The sequence below is a fragment of the Brienomyrus brachyistius genome, chromosome 18 (genome assembly GCF_023856365.1).
Source record: "Brienomyrus brachyistius isolate T26 chromosome 18, BBRACH_0.4, whole genome shotgun sequence".
NCBI classification, from domain to species: domain Eukaryota; kingdom Metazoa; phylum Chordata; class Actinopteri; order Osteoglossiformes; family Mormyridae; genus Brienomyrus; species Brienomyrus brachyistius.
The window spans coordinates 20,481,077-20,507,918 of NC_064550.1; the positions used below are offsets into that span (position 1 = coordinate 20,481,077).

At 49.1% G+C, this 26,842-nt stretch overlaps 1 protein-coding gene across 6 annotated transcripts in view; it reads right to left on the reverse strand.

Annotated features, from left to right (window-relative positions):
- Window positions 1-5,774: 5,774 nt before the first annotated feature.
- The window catches only part of zbtb16a (zinc finger and BTB domain containing 16a), a 91,471-nt gene continuing 70,403 nt past the window's right edge, over window positions 5,775-26,842 (reverse strand). For 5 of the 6 annotated variants that reach the window (XM_048982694.1, XM_048982695.1, XM_048982697.1 and 2 more), the window contains exons 5-7: window positions 15,701-15,871; window positions 11,894-12,064; window positions 5,775-9,986 (exon numbers count right to left, since the gene is read on the reverse strand). In XM_048982694.1, coding sequence (XP_048838651.1) covers window positions 9,757-9,986; window positions 11,894-12,064; window positions 15,701-15,871 — 572 coding nt within the window. In that variant the 3' untranslated portion in view covers window positions 5,775-9,756. The remainder of the gene's footprint in view (window positions 9,987-11,893; window positions 12,065-15,700; window positions 15,872-26,842) is intronic. The other variant, XM_048982699.1, reaches the window with a different exon arrangement.

Genomic DNA, 26,842 nt, shown 5'->3' on the forward strand with positions numbered 1-26,842 from the left:
AAAATAAATTGTTTATTTTACGAAATTATTTAGTAATTTATTTAGTATTCATGGACTTTGTTGCAGTCTGTTGCTGCTGGCTTGCTCCTTGTTATATGTAACGATTTTCCATGGTTTCTGATGGGTTGCACAATATATTTTCGGGGCGAAGAAGGAATGCGGCCGTGAATTCAACTAACTAAATATTACGCTAAATGTACTCCGGCTGTATGGGAGTTTACCCACCAGGGGGCCCCATCGCTGCTGAGAGCGACATGACGGGTTGGGGAGGGAGGGCGACTGCCGTGGATGCTGGCGTCGATAAGAAAAGTAGCTCCGTCTTTAAACTGTTTAAACATCGCCCTAATCCGGCCAGTATTGATCTCGACTTAAAACCAGGCGCTAAAATTTCAAAGTCAACACTATTCCCCGGTGTGCGTTTCAGAACAATCACTAACCTTCAATAATAATAATAATAATAATAATAATAATAATAATAATAATAATAGGCCTAATGTAATGTTGAATAAAATGTAAGCTTTCCACTTTTTTCTGGGGTGTTTTGTCGTTCAGTAAATATAAGACGCCACACTGCGATTCGCTGTAAATCACGATCCGCGTCATCTGAGCGGAGCTGCGACCGCAGGAGAAGCCGCCATAGTGTTGGGCGTAAGTTTGGCTTCAGCATTGGTAGGAACCAAATGACCTCTGAACCCGCAGCCCCCTCAACACACACGGTACTCCCACAGTATTAGTAGGGACCGGTCCGGACCCAAACATACGCCCTTGGTCACGGTCCAAGATGCTCACAATACTAATGTTTATTAAAAAAAAACACACAAAACAAAACCTTTCACCTGTGTCAATCTGAAAACGGCATGTATATATAATACATGACATGATTTTTAAAATATTCAAAAGCTGACGAAAATGCAAGAAACTCGAAGGGGTTCTATTCCAATGTGCATGATTCCTTAAGTCTGGAAATTTGACGGTATTATTCAATCAGTGCATTATATACTTATTCTGTATGACACACATAAACATGTTTGTATTCATATATTTGTGGGGACTGTCCATTGATTTCTATAGGGAAAACTCTTCCCCATTCCCAACAATGACAACCTTAACCCCCACCCAGTCCTAACCTTAACCATAAGTAACCAAACAAAATACAAGACTTCTGACATATTCAGGTTTTTGATTACTGCCACAAATTTTTATAAAACTGAATTTCCCCTTGTGGGGACCGAAAAAATGGTCCATAACGTCAAAATAACAGGTTTTTATCACATTGTAACTTACACATAATACACACAGTCCATGAATACATCTTGATGGGAACTCTCCACTGGTTACCAAAAGAACATTTTTTGATTGCAGGAAATTGAGTTTTTCCTTGTGGGGACCAGAAAATATACCCACAAGGTAAGAAGTATTAGGTTTTTATTAGTTTGTGGGGACATAGGGCACCCTTTATGTAATACATACAGATTCTCCCTCTCTCTCTCTCTCTCTCTCTCTCTCACACACACACACACACACACACGAACACACACAGAAAACGACCATCAAAAAGAGGAAACGCACCACATGTACACAGCTACATCCAAAACATCATCATTTCATTATAAAGCACCATCTTCATCCATCCCCATCCCTTTTTCCATCAAGGACATCATAAGCACAATATGCCGGCCGCCACACACACCCGCGCAAAAACAGAGTCGCTGGGGGAAAAAATGCTGCTAAGAGTATAAAACGAAAACTGACTTCTAGGGCGACGTAGAAAGGGATGTTTTGTTTCGGAGTGCGGCTGCTGCGGTAATTGGCCGTCGAGGGCCGAGGCCTTTGCAGGGAGCCCTTCAGGCGAGGCAAGTCTGAGGCTGTAGCCAGTCAGTGAGCACAATTATGGGGATTTGGGGGAAGGCCGGCTCCCCTTTCACTGTGCCACTGTCTAAACGCTTTTCTAACCATTAGATCATATCTGGGTCAAAGAGCACACAGAGATGGGACCCCCAGGCTGCGACACAAAGCCTATTCAAGGCCACAAACCATTCAGCCTCCGATTCTCACCCACAGCTGATGTGCTCCGGCGGGGCCTGCCAGACCCCGCCGACCACGTCTGCCAAATCAGGCTCGTTTTAATAAAAGGCCTGACGTCCGAAATAGGGACACATCCCCCCCACACCCTCGCCACCACCAGCCCGCTCATGCCCAGGCCCCGCCCCCGGCGTCTGTCCGGCTTGACCCCACGGACAGCGAGGTGTGAAAGGCCTAAGCCTCTGGGGGGCTTTTCTTGAAGCTGGTGGCGAGGGGGCTGGGGGTGAGGTCAAGGCCCCCGTTATGCACAGCAGGTCCCCAAAGCAGTCATGGCAAGCGGCGGGCAGCCCGTATACATCTGAGGCGGTCCAGCAGGCCTTGGGGTCTGTGTTTACGCTCAACAGAAGGCAGAGTTTTTTCTCTTTGCATTTATGAGCCCCGTAAGGCTTCTTGCGACGCCGCTGCCGTCAGCGTGGGCGTGTGAGCAATCCTCTTTTAAACAGGCCGGGAAAAGCCTGAAATGTGTAGCCTGGGATCAATGAAGCAGGATAAATCACCTCAAGATTCCCGCCTTTGTCCGCAGATTTACAGATGCCACTTGTAATGTAGCACATAGATTATGTAATGTACACAGAATGCATGATGCAAAAAAAACACGTATGAATATCTCTCGCAGCCTGTACCGGATAAGTGGTTGGGAGACGGAGGGATGTATGTGTATAAACCTGCATTTGGTTTACGTGTCGTGTTTGGTGTTTGTTGTTAAAACCTCGATATGAAAAACATAAACATCCATGAATGCTCATGCGAGCAGCCCCAGGCTGGCGGATGATGTGCCATCCATCCGTAACGCCACGTGTAATGACAGCAGCAGCAGCAACAGGCCCCAACCCCTCAGCGCTGCCACGAAAACAAACGCAGACAAATAGACGGTGAAGTGTTAGGGTTAGGGCATTAGCGAGAAATCGGAGAGTGGTGGCGGCAGTCAGGCGTCTTCCGTAGAGGGAATCCGAGAAGAATCTAAAGAATCAGAAGCTAAGCATCATGGGAAGAGGACCCCTAGATGTAAGAAAGGGGGTGGGACTAAGCTAGTCCTTCACTTACCTTAATTAACGGGAGAGGGAAACAGGAATGTGATAGACCATTTCATCCTTGGGGGGGGGAGATTTTCAGGATGGGACTCTCCTGCCCAATACCCCCATCCCAAGCATCCGCATAGTATTAAGGGGCCCATCGCAAGGTCAAAGGTCACAGTGAATATAATAAAGACTCTAAGGAAGTCAGCGGAATGATATTAAGAGTAAGAAATGCACTGAAATGCCGGTTTTTTTTAAAGGGAAGCCCTACATCAGCTTCAACTTGTAATGCTGAGGCTCAGAATCATAACACTGAAACTACCCCCCCAAAGCCGTCATCCATCATGCAAGAAACTCAGGCAGACTTTTTCCGGAGGGAAGCAGTCGTACGCGCAAATCGGACAGAACGAGGAAAAACTAACAGTGGGGGACTTAGCTCGCTCTGAGCTGGGGAGCGCTGCTGGCCTGGTGGGTGGAAGCAGCGGCACTGGTGTTCTTCCAGCACATTCCCCTCGGATGGGGGAGGACCACGTTGCAACGGTAGCTTGGCACGGTCCCCGGCGCTCGAGCATTGGGTGCAGCACGCGGCCGGCACGATCGGCCAAACAGAAATCTTATCTGACAGCGACATAGCGGCGGACTGATCAACCGCAGATGAAACGCGCTATGCTTAACAGATGTCTCTGGCCGGGGAGCTCTAGCACAGCCGATTGGCTTCGATTCCCAGCTGCCCTTTTGCACCTCGGCCAGCAGGTGGGGGTAATGGACAGCACAGCAGGCTTGACTGAACACGTCGTCTTACATTTCCGAAGCCGTCGATACCGTCGACGTGCATGTCATCGCAACGTACCCAGCGGGTCGTCGATAAAAACGTCCAAAGGCGAGATATCTTATATATTTCTGCCAAACAGCACACTTCAGTCGTCCTTAAGGATTGCAGAAGGTAACAACCCATAATGTTTCCATGCGTATAACCCATTCAGTTGCGGGGGGGGAAAAAAGATTTTAGGAGGAAAAAAAAAAACAATATGCAGCACTGAGCTGTTTCCTCACTAAGTGATGCTGCATCTTCAAAATTTGCAGCGAGAGGCAGTGGGGTGGCTGAAAGGCCTTAGTGTCTCGCCGCCGGAACGAGGCGAGGCGGGAACGAAAAAAATAAAAGAAAGTCTCAGGATGTGCGATGCATCTTCATTTGTCAGCTGTGACTGCCTTCCCTGGCACCCTGTCATGGCTGTTACTTTTATTTACAGAGGCGTCTTTTGAGGGCGATTCCCCAGGTACTCTGCAATGCAAAAAACGGGTGCAAGATCCACACACACACACACACACACACACACACACACAAAGTCCTATTTACTTCTTGTGCTTTTAAGAATAACCGGAGATGACAGTTGCCATTTAATGGAATTAATATCAGGTGTACCAGAATGGCATCAGCACATACGCATCTTAAAATGATATGAATTTTAACGCTGCATCGTTTAGCTAGGCCAGATCAAACCGAAACAGCATTCTCATTAAAACAGAAAGACAAGACATTAGAAAACACAGACTTCAGATCCATTTTTATTTTTTTTTTCTAACTGCAGATTTAAGGTATACAACTGAACATTGTTATTTTCTTATGAGACTTATAAATAAAAATACAAAAAAAAAAAAAAGTTCACTACAAAACAATCTACTGTTAGTAGGATGTAAAAAATATTTTCTTTCGCTATTGAAGGCACAAACTTCACTTAGTGACAACATGGAGAGGGAAACCTGCAGCATCAAATCTCTTTTATTTATTTTTTTTTTCACACTCCATCAGAGAACACTGAAATGTTACAAAGAGACGCGTCTGATCCTACACTGAAGGGAAAAAAATATAACGAAACAAAAAAAAATATATTAACCAAAAACTGAGAAACTGATGCTGGAATTTTCCGCACTGTCCTCGCAGAGCAGCGCTTCGGTACACCACGGTTTCTGTGCTAGAGGAGACAAAGGGACCTCGCAAAGCTGTAATGCAAATTAAGTTTATACAAATGACAGAGAGAAGGGAGGGAAAAAAAAACAAAAACAATTGGGCACCTTCTAAGATCAAGCTAAGAGTAGGTGCTGAGGTAGACGAAACTCTAGCAATTCAAATAATGATAGAAACACTTTTCTCAAAATACCAAGCAACTTGACTGGCACTTGTGCTGTAACCACAAGAAAAAAAAACTTTATATATATATATATATATATATATATATATATATATATATATATATATATATATATATATATATATATATATAGAAAATCACAGACAAGCCAAAAAAGGAGGGAAAAAAGCTTAGTCACATAGAAAGCTTCGGTATACTTGGTCCGACAGGGCAATTGGTCCTCAGTGCTAATATATTTATACACCGTAAAAACAAAAAAAAAATAAATCTGAATGTCTCGGTACTTTGTGAGTTGAACAGCTTAGTCTAGACCTCGATGGCACATGCATGTCAACACTGCATGAAATGGTTACTGGTTCTAACACACCACACTGGAAACACAGTGAAGTCCAACGCAGGGATGCCATGACAGGCTTTTCCAATACTCGCGCATGATGTCGAGTACTTTTTTTTTTAAATTTTCCCCTCAACCTATAGGGTGTCGAGTGGGTCACCCCCCCCTTGGTAAGAGTGGCAAAAACGTAACGGGGGGGGGGGGAGGAGTTGGCCTGATTCCAAGGCTCCCGAAACCACACCTTTACAACAGAACCATCACATATTTCAGGTCAGGAATGTCATCCATGTCAACACTTGGGATATTTCTGTTTTTCTTGTTATGGCATCAAGCCCAATACACACACACACACACACACACACACACACACGTTTCACCCCCCCATCTCACACTGACAGTAATGGTGCTTTTGGTGTTCAAGCGACGGCCAGACAATGAGGTGACTCACTCACAGCTATTACTGAGGGGCTTCCTGCTAAAGCTACTTTCCCTTCCCTCCAAAATCAGCTTCAACACATTTAACTTCAAGAGGAAAGAAAAGAAAATAAATTGTCACTAAAGTGGCCCAGAAAGAGAATGGGGGGGGGGGGGGGTGGGGTGGGTGAACGCTGTCCTGGGCCATCATGGCACCCTGCTCAGACTGGTGACACTATTCATTTTCATTTGAAAATACAGAAAGTAAGCAGATAGAAATGGACATTTTGTAGAACAGCTCCATTTTAGGCACAAAGATATTACAGAAACAGAGGAACATTGCGGGAAGAACTATATCAACGCCATCGTTTTCTTCAACGCATTTCGAGGAAAAAAGGCCCAAGAACGACTTTTAATTTTGTATCCAATTAGTGCTTCGTCACAGACAGACGTGGATCACGAGCACACATGTTCACACGCACGCACACACGCAAAACACACACGCCTACAGATACAAAAAGGTTCAGTAAGTGATGAGAGCATTCTGAACATACACCCACTAAAAAAATATATATTAAAATGAAAAACAAAAAATGACTGACAGGTCGTTCTTTGACCTGTGGCGTACACTTGCGATTGGCAGAAAGAGTAAACTTTCTGTCTTTCAGTTTCTCTCATTTGCATGTCATTTAATATCGTAAGAGGGAACCCCTCGATTCACAGTGTTTACAAGAAAACAACGGTAACCAACCAAATGAACACCCCCCCCACCCCAGCTCTACCACCAACCCTTCTTTATTTTTCAATTATTTCAAGTAAAAAATTAAATTGTAATGTTTGACAAAGTGTTATGCGACGTGGCCGGCAGCCAGCCTCGGCGCTCCCCGATTTACTCCGAGAGAATTTCGTAACAGGCAGATTTGTGGCGGAGAGATTTAGTCCTTCACCTACAATGCGTTGACATCCAGAAAGCAACACGTAATACTACATCATTTTCACACAACGTTTATGTCCAACAATACAAAAAGAGGCACAGGGCAAAACATTTAAGTCAACCCAGAAATAACAATGAAAAAAAAAAATTAAAAAATAATAATAATAAACAAAAACAAAAATAGTTTATATATATATATATATATATAAATGTTTGCCCCGCTGAAAAACTTGACAAATGGAGAAAGACTGACACTTAATACAAAAATATCACAACTTTATATATCAAATGGCCTCTGTTGGCTCTTGCTCAGGAACAACACTCGGATCGAAAAACTGTCGACCAATTTTTTTCATCTTTTTTTTCTTCCTTGATTACCACTTGCAGTCCAAATTGTCCAACGCACACCGCATTGCTGCATATATAACCCTTAGTGGTTCAGAATTCACGAACCTTCTTCACATTACAAAACTACAATTCTATTCACATATTTTTCAAGTTTACTGCCTTTTTTTTTTTTTGTTTAGACTCGCTTGAAAGTACTATCATTCCACTACTGCCTCCCAGGTCAACTGATAATCCATTCTTAAGGCTTCAAAATCTCTTATCCACCATTAAGTTCAAAGGTTAGAAGGGGAGAATGAAGGAAAAGACCATTTAAAAAGAAAAAAAAAAAACTTCCTTCCATTTCCTATCGATCACTAGTTTCTATAACCCTTTATATAAATGTCACTAACAGACAACAAAAAAAAAACACTTGAAAGTTAAGCGTGAGATGAAGTCGCAGTGACACCACGATGCGAAATGCAAGTAGAACTGAATGCTTTCACAAACGAAAACAACAACTTAGAGGTAGCTTTCATAACGACAACAAAACCCCGAGCTCTTCGAACAAAAGCAGGGCTTTGTTTTATAAACAAAAACAATACCAATTTTGGTAACAATAATGCACAGAATACATGACAAAAATACACATTTTCCCCCCACCGCAGTGGCACTTAACTCCTTATTTCCCTAGGATATATCACCTTTTCATCCATTAGACACAAGCACGCACTCACACAACAAATAAAAAAAAAAATACAAGCAGATGAGGTCACGAAAAACGAGGTAATTCAAGTACAATGTGCTGAAAACACACCAAGTTCAAATAAACATACACAAAGCAAAGAAAAAAAATTATAAAGAGTTTTTTTTCTTTTTCTTTTCTCTCTTTCCAGGTCACGCCTCGGAGGGGGGGGGGGGGGGGGGGCTGGCGAAAGCCTTCACGTAGCTTGCGAGACGCATGCTAACACTGGTCATTTTTTCCGGCAGGCAGTGGCCGTGAGCACAGCGAGTCCTTTTGGTCTCTGTCGTATTGGCATTGAAAGAGCATCCGTATGTGCATGTGTGCGTCCGCACGTGTGTCTGAAAAGGACCACAGGCCTGAATCGGTCCACGGCACCTTCTTGGGGATCGGCTTGCGGTTTTTCCACCGTGACTTGGAGATCCTGACAGAATTATTCATAAAAAACAATATATATGAAACTGAGAAATAAAGGTGAACACCGGCAGTCCGTACTCTGTGCGGAAAAAAGGAGCGATAAACTAGTACAGTTCTGTTTCAGCCACCCAGCAGTTTCAAAAACTCAAAACTGAAAGGCCCTTGTCCTAATTTGTTGAACGCTGTGCAAAGTGATGACGAGCGATATATAATGATACATCGTCAAAGGCTTAAAAGAATAATAGTAAAACATTTAGGGGCTCATCTGAACAGTGGGCGAACCACTTTTCCCAGAAAAGCCTGAACGAAAAATGAAAACTCGCAGTCAGGTTTATGCGAAGACTTCAACTTAAGTGATCGATGTTCTCGACCTATCCGGCAGCCAGTCCTGCAAGCCTGTAGACTGCACGGATCTTGCAACCCGTGCAGGACACGGCATCTCGTTTCCAAAAAGGATTACACAGGTTTCGGCGTAACCAGTGTGAGCAAAGGCCAACCTCACAACCCCCACGGGATGTTTTGCTGTGAGGGCCTTGGTGCTGGGGTGAATTCTTCCCTGTCTGTGAACTTACCACTGCCAGAGGGTTAATTAAGTGCTCTGTGTCCTTGTCAGGTACAGCTGCAGGGAATATGCTTTTTAACCAGAAGGGAGACTCGCGGACACGGAAACAGCAGCGTGGGTTTGGGCCAGCTTAGGACTGAAGGCCCAGAAATGTTCTTTTTATTTATTTATTTATTTTTTTTGAATGGTGGCATCCCAGGGCCTATAGCCCAGCCAGAAGTCCAAAGTTCGCCCAGCGACAGCCGGGGCAAAAGACGAAACAAAAAGAGGAAATAAAAAAAAAATAAAAAAATTGGAAGGGAGGGGGATCACATCCATACCTCCAGCGTCAGCAATCACGCAAGTCGGTCTCCTGGTAGTTGTGGCCTGGGTGAGGATGGGGGACATCATCCTGGAGGTGCTGGCAGAGCCGAAGCCAACAGAGGGGATTCGCAGGACCCCATGGCCCAAAGTCCTTGCCTTGGCTCCTTGAGTATAGTAACGACGACGACGAACGACGACGACGATGAAACAAGAACATTTTCGGCATGGACACACTTACACTTACACGTAACATGACATCACTGGGTCACTCCCCACTGCCTCTCCTCCTACTTCCGACTCCACCTCCTGCCACATCTTTCCTCACCCCGCCCAATCCATCCATCCATCAATGGTGTGCATCAGCCAGTCTCTCCCTCCTCATCCATTTCGATTCAACCCGTTTCTCGAGTCATCACGTCGAGTTCTCATCCCACCATTCCGCCAAACCCCTCCACCCCCCCTCCCCCCCCCCCCACCTTCAGACGTAGCATAGGTATAGGTAGGTCTTCTCAATCCTCCAGTCTGGTGGGATGTCCTCGGGCTTGTGGCCCTTCATGTGCTTCTGCATGGCGGACAGGCTGGGGCAGTACTCCAGGCAGATGGTGCACTGGTAGGGCGAGGCGCCGTTGTGCGTGCGCAGGTGCTTGATCATGGCCGAATAGTCCCGCGAGCGCTGGTGGCACAGCTTGCACTCGAACGGCTTCTCACCTGCAAGCGACAGTGGCGGAAGCCGGGTTACAAGGGGCCGCCCTGGGGGCCTGGCCGCGGCTGACGGCACGCATGTTAATGCTACCTGGACTTTACCTGTTACGGTGTAGCTAGTCCACAATGCACAAGTTCCGCTAAATTACATCAAATCACATTATTATGCTAAAAGATACTATAAAAGATAATGTTACAGATACATAAAAAAGATTTTAAATTCTACAAGCACATACAAGCACAGGGATACACACACACACACACACACACACACACACACACACACGCACACACGCACACACAGTATATATATAAAACTATTTCATTAATATATATTTTGTACAAATGTTTTAGACAGCGTGAATTAAATCATAACAAAATGTCACTGTTAACACGAGAAGAGAAGTTTTTTTTTCTTTGTGTTTATTAGAAGCATTTAATGCTGCTGTTGCTGAATGAAACCAACAGGAATCTGTCGCTGAAAGGTGACCGGAGGCCCGCGGGATCGATGTCCCCCGACCATGGGTCACGTGGCGAGCCTTTGTGATCTCGCAGACCCTCCCACCCCCTCTCTTGGCAGGGCATGCTGGGCCACAGAAAAAGTTCATATTTGCCCTTCTCTGCGGCACACACTCTCTCCCCCCACCCGCAGGCGGGGACACTGCACCGGGCGAGCCGTAACGACACTGTAAACAGGAAGGTTGCGCGCATCGCCGCCGCCGCCACCTAATGAATTGCAAATGCAACCCAAATATTGATCGAGCATCGACAGAGGCCACCGCTGCCGAAGTCCCATCAAGCTGGCCCCCTTTTGTGCGCTGTGGCCTTTGACTGTGCGCTTGTCGCCGCTCTTGTTATCTGCATGTGCTCACCGAGGCCCCGCGGCCGCCGAAAAGGCACCCGATTATTTGACGGGCCTCCTTGATAGGCTGGCTTAACAGCTGCTTTTATTGAATGGCGGAGGGGGGGGCGGGTGCGTGCCATCCGCGCCTTCTGCGCCTCACTGCGGGAGCCCCCCCTCCTGGGCCTCTCGTACCTAGCTAATCCCTCCAAAGACAAAAGGGACGCTGTCGCTGCTTATCCTGCGCCCTCTGCTGGTGGGAGCATGCCACTGTGCAGGCCCGGGTCAGTCAGACCATTAACCTGGGCTGGTGGAGCTTCCATGATCAACTGTAACTGTGTGTGAACATTGTAACCAGCGCGAGCAAAGGCCAACCTCACACCGTAACCAGCGCGAGCAAAGGCCAACCTCACACCGTAACCAGCGCGAGCAAAGGCCAACCTCACACCGTAACCAGCGCGAGCAAAGGCCAACCTCACACCGTAACCAGCGCGAGCAAAGGCCAACCTCACACCGTAACCAGCGCGAGCAAAGGCCAACCTCACACCGTAACCAGCGCGAGCAAAGGCCAACCTCACACCGTAACCAGCGCGAGCAAAGGCCAACCTCACACCGTAACCAGCGCGAGCAAAGGCCAACCTCACACCGTAACCAGCGCGAGCAAAGGCCAACCTCACACCGTAACCAGCGCGAGCAAAGGCCAACCTCACACCGTAACCAGCGCAAGCAAAGGCCAACCTCACACCGTAACCAGCGCGAGCAAAGGCCAACCTCACACCGTAACCAGCGCGAGCAAAGGCCAACCTCACATTCTAACCGTTTTGAACAGAATACAAATAAGCAGAATGTATACGCAGAATGTCACACTCTGACCAGTGTAAACAGATTATACTAAAGCACTCTGATGAGTGTAAATTGAGTATTTGTACAGCATCCAGCATAACCAGTTTTTCTAACAAACATGAACCAGTATTCGCAGGATTTCCGAGTACAGTCGGGTACAGGAGTACACACAGGGGTACAGGAGTACAGGAGTATACAGGAGTACAGTCGGCGATGGCCACTCTCTGACCTGTGTGTACACGGTAGTGGGTCTCCAGCTGGTGTTTGAGGCTGAACTTCTTGCCACAGCCGTTGCACTCGTAGGGCTTCTCGCCGGTGTGGATGCGCTTGTGCCCCTTCAGCGTGCTCTCGTCCCGGAAGCAACTCCCGCAGAACTCGCACTCGAACGGGTGGTCACCTGCTGGTCGTGGAGAGGGAGCAGTGTTAGCCTGGCTGTGGGTCGCGGGGAGGGTTTGTTACAGGCATGGCTACGGTTCATCTGCCCACCCAACAGACGCAGACCAAATGTGACAAAATCATTAATGATTTAATAGTTTAACAGAATTGTCCCAAGACTTACTGGCATCCCCCTTGAAAAGGCCCAACCTTGGAAGGCATCCTGGCAAAGCCATGGATGTTGCATGTTGTATACAATTCCATGAAAATCCTTTAATAACTTCAGACAACCCTCTTTTTGACAGTGGGGGCGCATGCGTGAGTATGATTGGCTATAAAATGGGCTGGGAGGCATGGAGATGATGCAAACATAAATCTGCTGGGGGGGGGATAAAAAAAAATAGCTCACATCTCTTGGTGATGATGACCAATCACCTTCCCCCCCCCTCGTATCTCAGCACCTGTCCCAGAGACAGCAACGAGGGACACCTCGCAGCACAGGCTCTCATATTCAGCAGGTCAATAATGGGCAAAATTATGACGCGCCGAGCTCCCCGCTGGCAGCCGCCGCTAATTGCGTTGCCCGTGTGCCACGAGCGTCCGCCCATACATCACGGCGCCCTCGCCGCAGATGCGAGATGCCGGCACCGACACTTAATGCATTTCGCTGCGCCGCCGCCGCCGCCGGTTTAAGTCATCAGCGGTGACCTACGCGTTTCATTATCTGCCTGTCCAAACGGCACCCGTGCCCGCGAATAAATTGCATTTCTCGTTATGTCCTGTCATGCTCAGGCTGCTGCTTCGCCCTTAAAGAGACGACGTCGATTTTCACACGCCTGCATCTGAACATGCGTGCTCGGTGCCGCTCGCATGCAAATTTGCGGGATTGAAGAGCTGTCCATCTCCCAGTAAGGGGCGGGGTGGGGGGAATAAATGCGTCACAATTTTTATTATTCCGCAAAACGTAATCAAAAGGGTCCTGTAGTACGCTGCTCCTTCCGCTTATGTGCCTGGTTTGCTCATGGGTCATGGCCACCAAAGTCCAGCGTGACGAGAATCCAGGTGCAAGCTTCTCACCCCCAGAGCCCCAGCAGGCAGGACGACACGCCTGGACACACGAAGACTCGGCGAATAAAGCGAATATCCGTGATGTTCCACTAACCGCAGGAAATTCATACCGTTTATTTTAGTGGCATTCCTGTGGGATTTCGGAGGGGTTATTCTCGTCTGCTGTTTATTTACGCCACTCTGCCGGTCGGCGTGGCTCCAGGGCGTTTGTTTAATGGTACGTCGTGGAATTAGCCAAAAAAAAAAAAAATTCATATTCAAATTAGCACAGAACAATACTCAGCTCGCTCATTCAGATGCAAAGTCTGACTGTTATAAATGTAAGAGTATCCTATAATTAAATTTTGCTCTGAGATTCAAAAGAACCGGTGGGGGGTGGGGCGGGGGGGCTTAATCTCGTTGGGAATACATTACGCTCTAACGTAATAAAGATACAGTATCGTAAATCAGGGCATGCTGACACCCCTTCAAACAGTACATCTCTCTCGGCCGGATAGATAAACAGCCCCCGCTGGGCGCGTTAATGGCGGCCGGGCGCGGGGTGAGCGCCAAGGAAACAGAGGCGCAGCGGGGGGGTGGGGGATGGAAGTGGCAGAGGGAGACCGGTTCGGAGACCCCACCTGCCTCCCTTAGCCCCGGGGTTGGCAGGGTGTACCTGCTATACCCCCTCCCCCCCCCCCGCCACATGTCGGCCCTGGTTCATTATGCGATAAGCAGCGTAAATCAGGGATCCATCACTGCCAGTGGCCCGGCGCTATCAAACACAGCTGCGAACACAAAACGGCCGCCACAGACGGCAAATGGGCTTCGGATAAAACACAAGCGGGGAACAACAGCGGAATATTAACGAAGCTCTGCGCCGCTGCCGCCGCCGGGGTGGGGGGGGGAAGCAGGGGGCTGCGGGCAGCAGGGCTGGTCGCACCGATTATTAGCCCCTAATGTATTCCACTGTTTGCTCTGGTCGTGTGACCGTCTGTGTGTGTGTGGTGTGTGTGTGTGTGTACATGCAATGGGGAGGGGACAAGGATTTGAGGGGGAGTTCATAAGCAGGGGGCTATTAAGAGCTGAATGTCTGTGTGTGAGAGAGAGAGAGAGAGAGAGAGGTGCTGTATGACTTTTTGTGCTTTCCGACATCAGATCCAAAGCGGAATCCTTTCCTCACCGACAGAAGTCCCTAAGCCTTAAAATAACGCCATGCTGCATGTGGCAGTAAGTCTGGCCTGCAACACGTACAGCTCATTACGTGCAAGACAAAGCCGGCTGGGCTGGAGATGTGGATACACATTGCTCGCTGGCACCGCGCTGCACATGCCGGGAGAGAGAGGAGATGATGGACTGTAATGTTAAACAGTGGCCCCGCGAGCTTGGGGGCGCACCGCTACGTCAATTCTCTACTTGCCAGATGCAAATAAATAAAACATTTGACCGCCGCTGTGTTTCTGGGCGAACCGCATGGACATTTCGGCGTCGTCCATGTTCTCGACATTGGCGTGACCTTGTGAAATCACATCTAGTGAATAATGGCATTTTTTACATTTTTGAATACAGACTGAGGCATTAAAAACGCTCCACTGTCCCGTGAATGCAGGTTCCTTTTGTGATGCAACCTGCTCTGCCGATCTAATCCCCTGCAGAGCTGCACGTCACACAGACTAGGCGGCCCATGCCTCTCATTGTGAATTTATCCACGCTTGTGGGTGGGCGTGGCTCAGAGTCGTGGCTACCATTTATGGTGACATTTATGCTGGGCTCCTGCAGACGTGGAGCCCGACAGCCACCACTCCAGTCTCGCATTACCCCTCCTTCGGTCAGGACTGTAATCAACTCTGACAAGAGGGGTGTTTGAGGTCGCAGATGAAAATGAGGTCCACCTCCCACCCCTCCCAACCCACCGCCCTCGTCCCAGAGGGGAGCGGACCTACAGACTGTTGGTCAGGTCCAGTTCAACGTAACCTGTTGGGTAACAAAGTAACTGACATGTGTTAGCCAATCAGAGAGCGTTCCAGATATTGCGACCCCGGAACTTCCAGAATTGTGGCATTTGTTTCCACAATGCCTTAATATGCACCTGGACCGCTTTCTTGCTATTCCAAAACATGTGTTCTCCAGTTGCCTTCACCAGATTTCAGCCAAGAGCTGTGTTCTTGTTGTTGCCCTTAATGTGGCCACTTCTACAGAGCGTTTGGTCAGCTGGGCGCCACATGGCACGGAGCCAGTAAGATGTTTCCACAAGCCGACCGAGGGGCCTAATCCAGCCCCTGCCACACGCGCCGTCCAGCACTGGGCCCGGGCCAGAACCAGGGAAGCATAATTGTTTCAGACTGTCTAAACGACAGGCCGTCATCCCCGAAGAAAACAAAGAGGGGGGGGGCTGCGATTAATTTGAGGGCTGACTACCATGAGTCCGAGAGGAACATGGCGCGTGTGTGTGAGGGGGGAGGGGGCGATTGGAGGCAGGAAAACCAGGAGGGAAGAAGTGGTCAGAAGAAAGGAGGGGAGCGTTGAGCGGAGGAGAAGCTCTGCTTGGTCAGGGACTGGACGTGTTGCTTTCGGCTTGCCCCCCCCCCCATCTTAAAAACACTGATGGCCTCACCTGTGTGGGAGCGCAGGTGCCGCTTGAGTGCCGTGTGGCTGGGGAAGGTGCGGTTGCACTCGCTGCAGATGTAGCTGCGCACGCCGGCGTGGACCTCCATGTGCTGCTGCAGGGCCGTCTGCGTCTGGAAGCGCTTGCCACACAGGAGGCAGAAGATGGCCATGTCCGAGCCTGGGGGGGGGGACATGAGGGGTTGAGACTGAGCCGATTCACTGCTGAGGGGCACAGCAGAAAACACGCTGTTAACATGCACCAGCCGACCACCCCACCCCCAGCAAAGTGTGGGACTAATAGGTGATACAGCCAGACAAACTTTGCTAAGAAAAAAAAATTCCGCTCCCCCCAGTCTCTCAGAACACACAAATATAGTTTTACCGTTTTTTGTTGTCATTGTTGTTTTTCTTAAAGGGGGGGTGGGGTAGGGAGGGAGGGGGGCTGAAGGTAAAGAGGACAGTGAGAGCTCAGCTTGTACTACAACAGTCGATAACGTATCTTTCTGCCACAGCTCCCACTAATGTAAAAATCCATGTGAAGGCCCCGCCTACATGTTCATAAAGACACAGGACACAGCCCCACCCCCCCAAAATCAATCCAATGTATGAATCCTTCAAAAGAAAGAAAAAAGAAAAACAAGCTGAAGCAGTGACGCAAGTCTCACAGCAACCGTGCAACACGAGCAGCCCCTCCCTGGTGGCCTCGGCAACCCCCCCCCCCCAATCGATTGGGACCACCCGTTACGCGAACCCCTCTGGGAGCGGGGGTGTCTGAGCGGCCCTGAGTGACAGGAGGGCCCCTAACTTAGCACCGATGGGGGTACGCGGGCGTGAGGGCTGGAGACGCGGGGGTGTGAGGGATTTAAGAAGCGTCGGGAAACAGCTGCTGAGATGATGGGGAGGAGAGCGCTGGGGGGGAGGTGGGTCTCTAAGAAGGACCAGGCTGACCGCGAAAACGAGCCACCGACCGCTGCCACGAGACATTAGGCGTTATTAATATGAACCATTAATATGGATGAGTTTTAATGAAGCCACATTTCCCATTAAAAAGAGCTCACAAGAACGCAGAAGTACTAAGGTCTGTCTCCACGTGATACAAACACAATTCCATTTCATGCAAAAATGACACAAGTGCACAGTCGCTGTGGCAAAAATATGTTATTAGCCAAGGCATTACCCTCCTCCCCCGCCGCTCCCTCCCTGTGTGTGCCAGCCACTGTATGGGACTCACGGAGGGGTGGGGGGCAAGACATGACCATGCTACACACATGGGTCGGTGCCTGGATGGGCCCATCGCAGGCCACATGACCTCTGACCTTGTGAGGTTTCATGGGAGGGTAAGGCTCTGGCCAATAATCACCTTTTAGGGGGGACAATTTCGCTTGAACCCTTCAATGACAGCACTTTGTTGGGGGGGGGGGGGGGGGCTTGGAGGTATACTTGATTGCGGCAATCACATGACGTGAAGAGCGCAGGAAGTACAGAAAAGAACAACTGAAATTTGTGAGGAGTCGCTCCCATTAGGGGCAAACTGTCTCATTCCAGGTCTGACTGTAATGAGACTCCTGGGCCGGGTGGGGGGCGAGGGGGGTCAGATAAGGCAGCCTACCTGGGAAGTTATTACAGCCTTATATTAAACAGCACATAAAGGAGGATGTGTCTCACTGACACCCACTCCTGTCTGTAATTTACCTTTACCTCTATTTATAATGCCCTGGGCTCCCACCGGGGGGCCCTCTCCTCCAGCATTAACTTAATGGGTCTGAAGTGGCCGACAGAGTTATTTAAGCATTCTGAATAGGCCTTTTAATGGAGAGGGACTCTTCCAGAGAGGGGGGGCCCCGCCTGGACCGTCGCCGATACTCCGATACTCGCTGGATTCCAGCGAGAGAAGAGGCAGACGAGGGGCACAGATTCAAATGAAATTAATAAAAATCGGCAGCAGTGGAACGTAGAAACTTAATGTAGCCCCAGGTATTGGCTGCAGGTTTTGGGTGAATCATAACCCCTGTGCCAAGACCCTGGGACTGAATTGTAAATAGGAAGGTGGGGACACAAAAGGGAAGTGAAATTTCACTTAATGGTGATATTTATACATCACATGTGTTATGAGTGGGGGGGGGGGGGGGGGGGACCCTGAGAGAGGGCACACAGAATGCAGGGAGACACATGCCTGCATGACGAGTGAAGTGTGCCGGCCAAAGTGATGATCCGGATGCAGGACCTTGCCGATGGGCTGTGCCCCCGCCCCCCCTTATTGCTCCACCCACCGCCACACCCGCCTCTTATTTGGTGAGATTAATAAAACACGCAAAAGCCACCAGCCTCCATCACGTGCAGACGGCTCGACAGCCAGACGCAAGAGTATCCCGAACACTGCTGCCCCCCCCCCATGTCTCCCTGTTCCCTTTGCTCGCCGTGGACGTGGCCGGATCCCCCCCTGCCTCGCTCCCCGCTGTTTTAAATGGGAGCATGAGATGGCTTGCGCTCTAATCAATAAGAAAGGAGCCATTACGAGCCCAGAAAAAGCACGACTAAATCACCGCTGTAATCAGCTGCTGCTTCATCACCGCTGCCTCACATGGTCTGACGTCCGCAGGAGCGCCGAGTCGTGTCAACATTCTAAGTGGACCCGACGATTCCCTCACTGTCGGGGGCATTCGGGTCATTCCCCTAGATGCGGGTGGGCCTCATGTGGAACTCAGAGGGGAAGAAACCCTCTTAACAGATCAGTGGGCCTGAAGACAGCTCTGTGCCACACGTATGATAACAGGGTTTGCCAAATGGACTGTCAGAGCTGATTTTCCTTTTTTTTTTAATACACCGAATTTCTCAGCTTCTTCATTCAGCAGGATATCAAGGTACTACCCGCAAGCAGCAATCCAAGCTGTGCAGTAAAGCCATTTTTACCTCCACGGCCTAAACCCACATCATGTCCATGTCTACTTCCCACAGTCCGAAGACACAGTCACGTGACTGGGATGCTAACGCAGTTAGCACCCATTTCTAGTAAACTAGAAACATAGAATGATGCTAAACCACCACCAACGTCAGTTTCATGGAGTCACTTCGTAATTTCAAGGAACCCTCTGGGTACCGCAGCCCGGAGGAGAGGCCTGCTGACAGCCGAACACGCCTGCACACGATACGCGCTACACAAAGGGGGTTCGCTCAAGTGTACCCCCCCACCCGAACAGCACAGATCATTAGGAAAGGCGTTGGCCTTCCCGGGTGCGTCTGAGCCAGTCATCAGCATGCCATCGATGGGGGCAGGACTGCGTGACAGCTAGGTAAGCAGGCTTCCGGCTAATGAAGCAGGGACACACGAAGACTGACGGAGGCATTAAAAGCGGTGGCCATTAGGGGCAGCCAGCACATACATCATTGCCAAGAGTCGCTCTGCTTTCCAAAGTGCTAACGCCCCCTCCGGCGCACAGTCCGGGCTTGGTGGGGTACACGTGAATATACACATTATTGTGGTCATTACTGCAAGGTACAGGAGAGGAGAAGGGGCAATGAACAGGTTGGGGGGGGATATTGTCTGTGAGGGGTATGTGCCCAAGCCATGAATCACATGAAGGGTTATGTCCACCAGACGAGGAAGGAGAGACAAACGAAACCTCAAATGAAACAAATGGGAAGTAAAGTACACAACGAGCAAACTAAACCAACCCGGCAAACGAAAATGGCGGCAAACGAAAATGGCGGCAAACGAAACGGGTGGCAGATCTCCTTGCATGTTCAGTCACAAAGTTGGTGACCCAGTGCTACAGCAGGGGACAGGGAGCGTGGAGAAAAACACAGCGACTCATTGTCACTCATTCTGCCGGGAGCGCGAAGGCATGGAAGCTGCACGGTGGAGACGGACATCACGCCAGGAGGCGAACAGCGACAGCGATCGATCCTCCACGTGTTGGAGCCGGCACGCCACTGCTGAGGTGGGGACCGGTGCTTTTTGTGACACTCCTCATATACGTCTGACATTTACGGGCTTGTCGGAATAGTGGCTGAGCGTGTGGAGGCTGCCTCACACACACTTCTCTGAATCCGCCTGACAGCGGCACAGTCACAGCTTAGCGGAATCGCTCTGCCTTGCCCGAGTGTCCCATTTCGCTCGCAAAGGACAAAAAAAATAAAGTGTCAGGATGAATTGTTTATTGATCTATGAGGGAGCAAGAAGACCCTCATTAAAGGCTGGAGAGGGAACGTACGCACGCCACAGATCTTCCATGTCGAGCTGCAACAAAAAGCAGCTCGGAGAACATGTTGAATGTTCTAATTATTCAGGAAATAGCTTCATATTCCATATTCCTCACTGGGCAACATTAATTTTCCTCAACCATACATTCAATTATAGAGTGGGAAGAATTACAGGGCAGACATCAATGGGCTCAGTCTTTGAAAGCCTTACGACCACATTAGGTTTTCATATCTCCTATTTTGGCACCGAGCATTAACCAGGCAGATGAAAATAAATGTTTCAGTGTTCCACCCCCCCCCCACCCCCCCAAGTTATGGAATATCGCGAAGAAGCTACATTTCTAAAAGGAAATGATGTCACGCTAGATTATGGCCCTAGAAAGCACCCAGCAAAACTAGTCTCATTCCATCAGAGTGGAATAGTGTTGGATTTGGCAGATTAAAAAAATGATTAATGTATAATTTAGTATAACTTTATTGTATGTACAGGGGCCAAGTTGATATCGTTACCCAATCACAGCAAGGATCGGTCCGACAGCCTCAGAAAGTGGTCAGCTCAAACCAGATCCATCCAAAATGCACCAACGTATTTAAGTGTTATTTGGGTAGGACGTGCCCCTTATCACCGTGGCGATCCCGCACTGCTGGCGACACAAAGGAGGCCGCGTGTTTTTTTAAAAGGGAACATAATTTACAGCGCACCGCAGGCCCCAGCATGGCGGAGGACGGCCTACAATGGGAGAGAGGCCCGCTTGCCGCATCCCCCCTCCGCACCATCCCACAAATCCGATTTAATCAGACAACTCTAGCGGTGCGGCTTGAAGTAAGAAAGGGGATAATTAGTAAACAGAGAGCTACTCCACAGCTTCATTGGCATTCGAGCAGGGTGAGCGTGTCGCATTTAAAATGCGCTCTGATGAAGTCTACAAAATCAAACCATTTGTTACTCCTATTGAAGAGGCTGCAGGCCACTGGCAATTAAATTGGAATTAGTGCAGGGAACGAGATACGGCCGAATCATACCAAGAAGGGAAACTGTCTGGAAGATGTCTGGAATTCAGTCAAGTTTACAGTTTCGAATACTTTAATGGTAAATACGTTCCCCCCCCCCCCCCCCCCCCAGAGCCTCACCATGCCAACATCGGTTACCTTCTCCTGCTCTGCTTTTCACTCCCTTTGAAAGGACCCGACATCCTGCGTGCCACATCCCCGCCATTATCACCCTAGCCGTCAGTCCTTCTGCCTCTGTTGCATCTCCAGTCCACCGCTGAATGAGACAGTCCTATAGAATTCCCTTGTAAAATCGACCAAATGCTATAGTTAATTGGCTGGTCATGTCGGAGATGCCGCCCACCTCCCCTACAGCCCCACTGCCAACGACAGAGACGTTCAGGCACATGTCTGGACACACACTCGCCTAGACATCTATGTAGTTCTCGGCACATGTGAGAAACGATTCCCGTCCACTGGGGCTTTGATCTCGCCGGAGTCAGCGGCACACTAAGGGAAACCTCGCTAGCTAATGGCACCGACAGCAAAGAGAGAGTGGCGCTTGGGAAGTAGCGGCTGCCATTTACCTCCCTGCCTCCCCCAGGCACAATCCAGCTCTCCGTCTCTACGGCCCAACCTTTCCCGTCAACATCAAATGACTGTGAGCGTCGCATACTGTCGGCGTACGGCATTTCATTTCGAAAGGGGCTTTAAACATCCCCCCCGCAATTGAGACTGGACAATGGGGATGGTGTTACTAGCGTTTGAGCCACTGTACACAGTGCCACAGAGATTACTGGAGGCAGCGGTCACACTGGGGGCCGCTGAATCTGATGGGAGGCGGCGGAAACTCGAGATGCACCCCAGATCCAGTCAGCCCAGGCCTGGAAGGTGACCGGAAGCTACTACTTTCCGCAAAAGATTGCAAATACATATTTTTATATGTCTCACTGAAACCTATTTAATATAAATGCAGCCTTTCGCTTTTTTACAATTTTTTTGCAATAAAAGTATATTATGCAAAACTTTGAAAGTGTCAGATAATGTACGTACGCTGCACATTTTCATTTGCAGCCTCTATCAGAGCACACATCACTCATCACGGTGAGGAAAACCGACAATTACAGCCTTACCAGCATTAAGAAAATGAAAATAAATTATACTGTTCGCCATATGACAAACTGTCACTTAAAAAAAACAAACAAACAAAAAAAAAAAAACTACACTGAAAAGTAAAGCAACTTCCAAATGGTACTTTGCGTTTTCTGAGAAAAACGGAGTTTGTGGAATGACAGCACTTTGAACGACAGCAACATTTAGACATTAGAGCTGTGAAACAGCAGAATCTGTATTAGGGATGTACCCCAATCCAACTAACAGTACACAACATATATAATGTGTAACACAGAATTATATGGCATGTAACATAGGTGGAAAAAAAATCCCTAAATTAGTATTTCATCCAATTCTTTAAGGGTCATTTGTGAGTCCTTCCCTGCTTCACGCTTTTTGTTACTCAGACATTGCTCAGAGATGCCATCATCACGATGGAGGGAAAAGGAGTGAGGTGTGGGGGGGGGGGGTGGGGGCACAGTCCCTCAGCTTTCCGCCCCAAATTGTGCTCTGGAGAAGAAATTGCATTCTGAACAGCAGGGCTGACAGATTTATCACTTCAATTTAAGTGTCACTGGAGTTGCGCGGCCGCATGCGCATGTACGTGGATGGTGCCGGCCGGATTCCAGCTCCTCCTCCGCTCTCTGACCCACAGTCCTCTGCCCATCTATCCCAAGAGCACCACCTGCTCCTGGGCCTCTGTGTTTCTGGACTGCTGGAGGACTTCTGAAGCCTGATCCCACCCTTAAATCGGACCAGAAAGACACCCAGCTGTTTTGATATTCTCCCCCGCATCACCCGCCATGTCCGGGAAGGGTTTCCCCGTGCACGCACGCACGCACGCACGCACGCACGCACGCACACACACACACACACACACACACACACACACACACACACACACACACACACACACACACACCACACACACACACACACACACACACACACACACACACACACACACACAAACGCGCATGCACACACACACATTCACAGACGACACAGACAAGTCACATCGAGAACCAGAGTATGGCAAGTAAAAATCCATGCCATCCACCCAGCAAACAAAAACAGACAAAACAAAGCATGCAATACAAACAAACATACAGACAAACGTGAGGCAGGCTGGGGCAGATACTGGCCCATGGAATCTATGCTCGGCAGCAGGAGCGGCTCGCAGTTTTACTCATTAACAGATTTAAATTGGGGGTGGGGGAGGCGAAAAGCCCCGGCGCTCCCTGCATGATTATCTGGCCGCAGCCCCTGCGCTGGAATTCATTGTGCTCCTTCGCTGTGATTTATTCGAGTGGCCATCTGGACAGTGGGCAGACAATGTGGCCTCGCCTCTCAATGAGCGCCCGCATTAGTCATAGGCTCCTGCCTCGACCCCTTACGTCCCTAATCTTTACACTTTTGGTCCTTTTACTGCGGCCAGATGACCGGAGCCCTTTCTCACTCCGCGCTGACACGGTTTTCCCTGATGGACAAAAGGCTTTCACTGCCTCTCTGCTGCCCCCCCCACCCCACCCCACCCCACCCCACCATCCTATCTGACAGGATGGGAGTTTGTTTTGTTTTCCGAGGCGAAAGGAATGAGGGGGAGATTCTAAAGCCTCCCGGGACACAAAAACAGGGGGCTTGATCCCAGGGAGAGAAAAAGTAAATCTGATCATATCAGGATGCATTAAAAAAAGCATGGCCAAATTACTTACAAATAAAGGTATTAAGCAAAAAGGGAATGGCATGCCTCTCCGCAGCTTAATGTAGGCCTTTGTGCGCCTATTAGAGGAGACCAGGAGCGAGAACAAGCCCGCAACTAACAGCATTACTTTACCTAGCGCTCTTACAAGCCTGCTTTTGTCACATTCGAGTTAGATGGATGCATATTTTAAATTCTGAATCCAGGGAGCTATGCAATGCTGCCCAGGCTGAGTCTGAAGAACCCGATAGGTCCACCCACCCACGGCAGAGTTATCCGTATGCACCCCATCATATGGTGAGAGTAACAGGCAGGGGGCGTCCTTCTCACCAATAGAAAAAAAAAAAACACTGAGATTTACAAGAAAATTAAGGCTAAGCTTTAAACATTTCAAGAAATATGGGGATGAGAAAAAACGTTTAAATTCTAAACTGAGAATAATAATATAACTAATAGTCTATATACCTTCTGTACACACACTGAGTCTAATATAAGTACATGGCTAGAAACAGATGAAATCAAAGCACAAATTTCCACACATGGATGCCTGGAGGGTGGGAGTTAAGAGCGACCATGTGATTTTTCCTCTGGTTTAAACCAATCAACGGTGACATTTTATTACGGGCGCAGAGAGCCAGCAGATGTTGGCTGCCGTAGGCCGAGATGCACCAGTCCGACGGTATTACAAGCTACCCGACAAGAAATGGAAAGACCGGGACAGGTTGACGATGGAGGAGCCAAGGAAGGAGGATGTCAGAGGAGAGGGGAAGGAGGCCCCATTCGTTTTCCCAACACCTTGCAGAAGCCAACCGTCTCAATTTAACCGTGTCACTCAGCTAATGATGTTGAATACGTGTTTATTGAGAAAGATCCATGTGTGACCTTGGAGGCAAACAGTACAGTCTTTATGAGGAAAGAAAAGACTTTATTTATAGATCAGCTCCGCGTCAATCACGGGCGCATCAGAGCTAAAGAGAAGAGGGCCCAGGGGGTGAGAGTGGGGAGGGGGGGTGCTTTTAAAGCAGGCTGTGCACCAGGTCTCCTCAATCACTGCAGCCCATTCTAATTCTATTAGAAAGGGAATTGATTTAACTTGTAGGGCGGCGCCGAGGCCACGTGCAGGTACAGAATCCAAATGGACACACGCAAAAAATCGACAGGCTGCGGATGATGGGCCACATTCGCTCCGGAAGATTCTGTTATGTGGGGGTGGTGTGTGGGGGGGGGGGGCAATTTAGCCTTCGGTTATTTTGTTGTGTCGGTGGGAGGGGGGGTAGTGGCTTACTTGGAGTGGACTTGAATGGCTTTAGCCTGCAAAGATGTATAGAAAAGGATGTGATGTCACAACACTGGGAATACCCCGACTGTCCACTAAGCGGCGCAAGTCAAATACACGTGTATTTAGACGGGGACCATGGCCTTATCACACTATTGATAAGCACCGGGAGCACAGCACCGGGAGCACAGCACCGGGAGCACAGCACCGGGAGCACAGCACCTGTGCGAAGAGTTGGAGAGTCTGTTCGTCTCATTGGGCGCCTGGTGGAGTGGGGGGAGGGGATATCTGCGTGGCTCATCCACCCCTGAGCCAATAAGCATAGCCGGCTTGTTCATGTATAACACTGCATACTTAGCGTACGCAAAGTGCTGCTCTCTGTTCTGATTAGGAATCGGTATCATCAAAGTGGACCACCTCCTGACTGTCAGTGCCAAGGCTGACACTGGCTCACTGGCCCTATGGCATGCACGTGTGTGTGTGTGTGAGGTAACGCTAGCTAATAATCTTCATTTAGATGTAACTTGGCTACTTAATGATGTATTCTTTGGTGTGATAATCCTCGCAGCTAGCCCCTCCGCCAAAGTTCACGCTTGTTTTTGTCGTTTCCCTTATTTGTTTATTTCTAATGCTTCGCTTCAGGCACGCTTCTAAAAATATTGCATCAAAGTCGCAGTCGCAACGTTTGCCACGAGCTATGATTTATTATTCATACAAAAGGGCAACTTTGACACAAGCGACGTGTCAAGGCCAACCGGGGGGAGGGGTGTGTGGGGATTTTGCCTCTCCTGTAATCGCCAAGCAACAGGGTCTTTCGGCAAACGGCCAGTCAGACGAAAAACTGTCGACAGGCTACAGGATTATTCCATGAATAAAAGTGTCATTTACACTCACAGTTACCCCCCCCCCCCCCCCCCCCCCCATTTCTGACAGTCGAGCTGTGTGGCGAGCAGCACAATGAAAGACAGGCATGGTTTACCCTACTTATCCGTCCTTTTCCGGGTGTTGCACGAGGTTATTATGGGATGGAATGGAGGACGAGAGGTGGGGGGGGCTGGCATTTCACACCTGCGAATGAACCTGAGCAGGTTAGCGCCCCCGCTCTGCCGGAGAGTGTAATCAAAAGGAGCCGCATTCGGTTTAATCACGAGCGGGCCAGGGCGCCTGCGTCACAACACTGCGATTTACTGACAGCCGTTCGACGTTCGAAACGCGAAATGAGACAAACAACAGCCATTGATTACAACCCGGCAATGGGAATTGCATCAGATTCACATCATTTATTCAATGGCTGTCTGTGGAGGCTCCGGTGATCCCGTCACGGCGGATCTATAGTGCGGTGTCCGTCACGGACAGACACGCAGTGCGTGCTGCCCGTACGGGAAGCCGACATCCTCAGCGCGTCATGGCCAGCCGGTTAAGGTGTGGTCAGACCGGCTTTAATTAGTTCAATCTTCGAATAAAGGGATCAACGGAGGAAAATACGCCGAAAAGGAAGAGCGAGCAACCTGGCGTAACCCTGAGTAAACAGCGGTGGCTCTGTCAACACGCCCGCCAAAGCCCGCTGGAGGAGCCCGCAGACGTTCCGGGGGACCGACACCAAGCTCATCTGACGACGTGCCGGCGCTCAGGGGGATGACAAACTGTGTCAGACAGAGGTGCTGTCCCGGGGTGCTAGTATTTGGGTGGGGGTAAGGGGGGCAGTGTACGGTTTGGGGCTGATATAACACATTTATCCCTTAGGCAGAGATTAGGCAGAGAGCTGGGACCATAAAACAAGACATTTCTGGTGGGAAAAAAACTTGTCTTTCAAAAACACCCAGTAGATCCAATTCCCCGTCCAGTATCATCGATTCAAACCTTACAGG